A 4,643-nucleotide genomic window follows, 5' to 3' on the forward strand; every position below is an offset into this window, starting at 1 on the left:
GGGGCAAGTCATTGGTACCGTCGGTTTCAAGCCCGATAATTAGGACCGTTTAAGATATCCATACCAATCTCTCTTCAGCCAATATTCATCTCTCATCTAAACAGAGACATTTATTTCGAACGTGCCATTGTCATACATATACTTTGTATTTTGTGTACAGAAATCTGTTAGATGAGATAAGTTATTGGTACCGTCGGTTTCAATTAGGACCGTTTTAGATATCCATATCAAGCTCTCTGCAGCCAATACTCATCTAAAAGATGAGTATTCGCTAAAGAGACGGTACAAATGACTTATATAACAACTTTCTTTACACAAAGTACAATGTATATATATATATATATATATATATATATATATATATGTATATATATATATATATATAATTATTTTCCACAGCCGAACCAACGTCGAAGCCCACAAGAGCCAAGAAAGCCAACAAACCGGAAGTCCAAGACGAGTTTCGCCCTCATTTTGGGCTCATCAGTAGAATATCTGCATGAATATAATTACACGTAATAGTTAACTAAAGACGTCCATCCCATAAGAAAACCGAAAAAACTAATAGGGAATTAATTAAAATTAATGTTTAAAAGAATATGCAAATTAGCTTGATCTTTCCATGACCCATATATAAGAAAATTGTATTTTCTTTTTAAAAAGAGGGTTTTTAATATGAATATTTATACACACAAAAGAATCACGAATTTATAGGAGTATAATATAATATAATATAATATAGATAGACTAAACACAATAGACTGAAGTAAAACGTTACATGCATTTTTTTTTTTAGTTTCTGCTAATTTGAAAAAAAAATGGCCGCTATTCCATGCAATTTTTCACTGTTTTCTGAACGTCCGTCGTTGCCCAGTCGTACAATACGCTTAAACATGATATTTTAATTTATAAAGGTTGTATTATTATAGAATTGTGATCCAACCGTGGTAACAACATGTCTGGTCGTGGAAAGGAAGGAAAAGGTTTAGGAAAAGGAGGCGCTAAGCGTCATCGTAAAGTACTTCGTGATAACATCCAGGGTATCACGAAATCTGCTATCCGTCATCTTGCCCGTCGAGGTGGTGTGAAACGTATCTCTGGTCTGATCTACGAAGAAACTCGCGGTGTCCTGAAAGTTTTCCTTGAAAATGTCATCCGTGATGCCATCACCTACACCGAACACGCCAAGAGGAAGACTGTCACCGCCATGGATGCCGTCTATGTTCTGAAGAGACGAGGAAGAACCCTTTACGGATTCGGAGGTTAAACCATGATTTGAGCAAAGAAAAACGAACCAAACCTTTTCTTCCCTTTCCACAACCAGACATGTTGTCAATTGAAGTATTATGAAAATACGAATACGATGGTAAAAGATAACCCAAGAGATGGGGGTAAGGAGGGCTGAATTGGAGCTATGGTTTAAAATTGCCCCAAAAGGGGGCCAATGAGAGATGAATTAAAGCCTTTTTATTTAATTAGCGATCCCGGGGCAATATAAGTTGACCCTGCCAGTTTAAAGGAGAAAGCGGTTGGTCGTTGATGTGAAATACATTGTCATTGTAAAAGAAAAAACAAAGTGAAAAATATTAAACACTATTGCTGTAAGAAATTATTATTTGAAAGTATTTAGCCATTGTTTGGGCTAGAAGGTCCAGGACGAAGTCGGCCGGTTTATTGGAATCGGCGATGAGAACCTTTGCTATGCGATAAATTATCTAATTGGCGTGCATGAAGATGGCTAATTATCTAATCAGAACTGATCTATTTATGACGGAATGGACGGTGAGTGGCTAGATGAGAACCACAGCTCTGCGCAGACGCCATCCACTCCTTCCATATATAAGGCGCTGCAGAGCAAGGTAAATCGGTTTTAGAGTTATTGCGGAGTTTGGAGCTTTTAAGAGACTGTACACTGCCCCACCCCTTCCCTAAATGCGAGAAAGTTTTCTATTCTAATAATTTCTTCCCTCGAACAGCTAGACTTTGGAATTCCCTTCCTGTTGCCGGCTTTCCTGTCTGTACTGATATGCAGAAGTTTAAATGTAACATAAACAAATATCTTGTTAATCTTTCCTAGGCGTGGCTCCAAATAGTAGCCCTTTACGTCAAAGTGGCGAATTGCTTTGTAAGGGGTGAACATGAGTAAAAAAAGAACAATTATGTCAGTGTTTTATGCCACAAAAAGGAATTTCAAGCCAATATTTGGCTTCCGTGAATTGAAGCATTTTGTGGTGTGTGATATAGGAAGCGATATAATAGATGTTTGCAATGAAAAGATGAGAAACTCGAGACGATTATAAATATTAAGCTTGCCTACTTGCCGTCATATGAGACGTAGCAACTATAGCAATACTACTTTAGAAACAATAATTCTTGAATATTTATAATTTACTTTAGTTTTGCCATCTTGAATCAGTTTGAACCATATTTGGATAAATAAGTAAGTCGGTTAAAAGAATCACGAATTGTAATAAAACCCGAAGCGCGTTTCGTCAGACAAACTTTTCAAGGATGAGAGAGAGGGACAGAGAGATAAAGAGAGAGAGAGAGAGAGAGAGAGAGAGAGAGAGAGAGAGAGAGAGAGAGTTAAGAATAATTTTTCCATTGATCAATTTGGTAAACCCAAATGGAGAGTGGCATATTTATTATTTTTAATATATAATTATTTACTGACACGTGTTTCATCGTCTACAGCTCATCAGAGTGGCTGACTCTAGCGAGATCAGAGCGGCTGAATCTAGCGAGATTCGAAATCGGGAACCCATGGAACGAAGAAAGGTAAGCAATGAGTGGTGGAATGTATCGCGTTTATATATATATATATATTTCAAGCATCTAAACTAGACAATTCAAAAATGTAATTGTCTAGTTTAGATGCTTGAAAATACCATAAGGTTGAAATAAATTATTGCATCGACAATTATGTAATTTCCGTGTTATATTTTTATGTTATATATATATATATATATATATATATAAATATAAATATCCCGTAGCAATATATATATATATATATATATGTATATATATATATATATATATATATATATATATATATATATATATATATATATATATATATATATATATATATATATTGCTACGGAAACATATATGCACATGGACATGTGTACCTTATAATGTTTGTATAACTAAACATATATTTATTAATGTTTGTATAACTAAACATATATTTTATAACTTACTATATATGTGTGTGTGTGTGTGTGTGAAGACATAGATAGATAGATAGATAGATAGATAGATAGATATTGACACCACAGCAAGAACGTCTATTTTCATATAAAGTTATTAGTTATTGAATTGGTTTATGGGAGAGAAGTCTGAAAAAAAGTTAAATAATAAACAAAATTACCTCCCTTAGATCTAAGAACATGACGTGCTTCAATTCAGTTGAACCTAAAATTATATAAGGTAATATTTGTATATTAATAGAGATAAAGCGCTTTTTTTTGTTGTTGTTTTTATTTTAACGTAGTAATGTTTTACGATCAACATTATTAGAGTTACTTCGATGTTAAACACCATAACAGATTATGTTTTTTTTGCCTGCGTGTATTTAAATAATTGTCAAATTTTATTCACTTATTTTTAAAAATGGTAATTAAATTTATAATTCGTAGATCAATAGAAAGATAATTAACAAATTTATATCAGAAGTGTGCGCTGTTTTACAATTGGTCATTGTCCTGAGGGAGACAACTCACTGTTACTAAGAGATTCGTTCATTTTTCCATCTTATAATTTAGTACGCTAATAAGCTGTCAGTAAATTTACATGAGCGGTTTACAAAACATAATTATAGATGTTTCATTCTTTTCTTTTTCTCTTTTTTTTTTTTTTTTTGGTTAGGGTATTCAATTTTAGGACTTGTATAGATTTTAACGTGCTTCTACACTTTAATTAACCTTTTTTTTTTTTTTCGTAAGTAACACGCCGACATTAACCGAGAAAATAATCGTTTAATATTTCACAAACATTTTGTTTACATTGATGGAAGGGAATTCTGTGAGGGGCTGGTGTGATACAACTTTTATAATTGGATACTCCTCTACAAAAAAAAAAAAAAAAAAAAAAAAAAAAAAAAAAAACATAAAATAATGTTTTTGTAAACCGCTCGCTAGTGTAAACTTACTGACAGCATTATTAGCGTCCTAATAATGAGATGAAAAAATTAACGAATCTATTAGTAAAAGAGAGTTGTCTCCCTCAGAATAATGATAAATTGCAAAGCAGCACCCAGTATTTAATTGACAAGTAAATTATTATTTTCTTATTTTAAGATTGTTTAATCGGTCGGTTAATTATTTCAGCGTCGCATGTTGTTCCTATTTACAATGCCTCTCCACGGGACAGAGTTAGACACTAGGGTCGTTTTTTAATGTGGAGAAAAGGAACAAAAATAAAAATTTTCTCAGTCGTGAAGGATTTCTCCTCCACTGACAGAGAACAAGAAATTGAAGTGCAGCATCTGAAGAACAGATACTACACTTTGATCTTGATCCGAAGGTCAATGTTGTTACTTGAAAATATTTTCTGAATAATTCCTAGTTATCTCCCTTGCATCAACTACAACAAATGCTTCCATAAAACAGTTAATATTAAAAGAAATTGTTTAGTCT

At 33.0% G+C, this 4,643-nt stretch overlaps 1 protein-coding gene across 1 annotated transcript; it reads left to right on the top strand.

Moving 5' to 3' along the window:
* Window positions 1-955: 955 nt before the first annotated feature.
* LOC145284075 (histone H4-like) lies at window positions 956-1,267 on the top strand. The gene has a single exon (XM_080133144.1). It carries the CDS (start codon window positions 956-958, stop codon window positions 1,265-1,267), a length of 312 nt encoding a protein of 103 aa, XP_079989270.1.
* The last annotated feature ends 3,376 nt before the right edge of the window (window positions 1,268-4,643 follow it).

The sequence above is a fragment of the Euprymna scolopes genome, chromosome 8, assembly GCF_053919585.1.
Source record: "Euprymna scolopes isolate OS-2025 chromosome 8, ASM5391958v1, whole genome shotgun sequence".
In the NCBI taxonomy this organism is placed as follows: Eukaryota; Metazoa; Mollusca; class Cephalopoda; order Sepiida; family Sepiolidae; genus Euprymna; species Euprymna scolopes.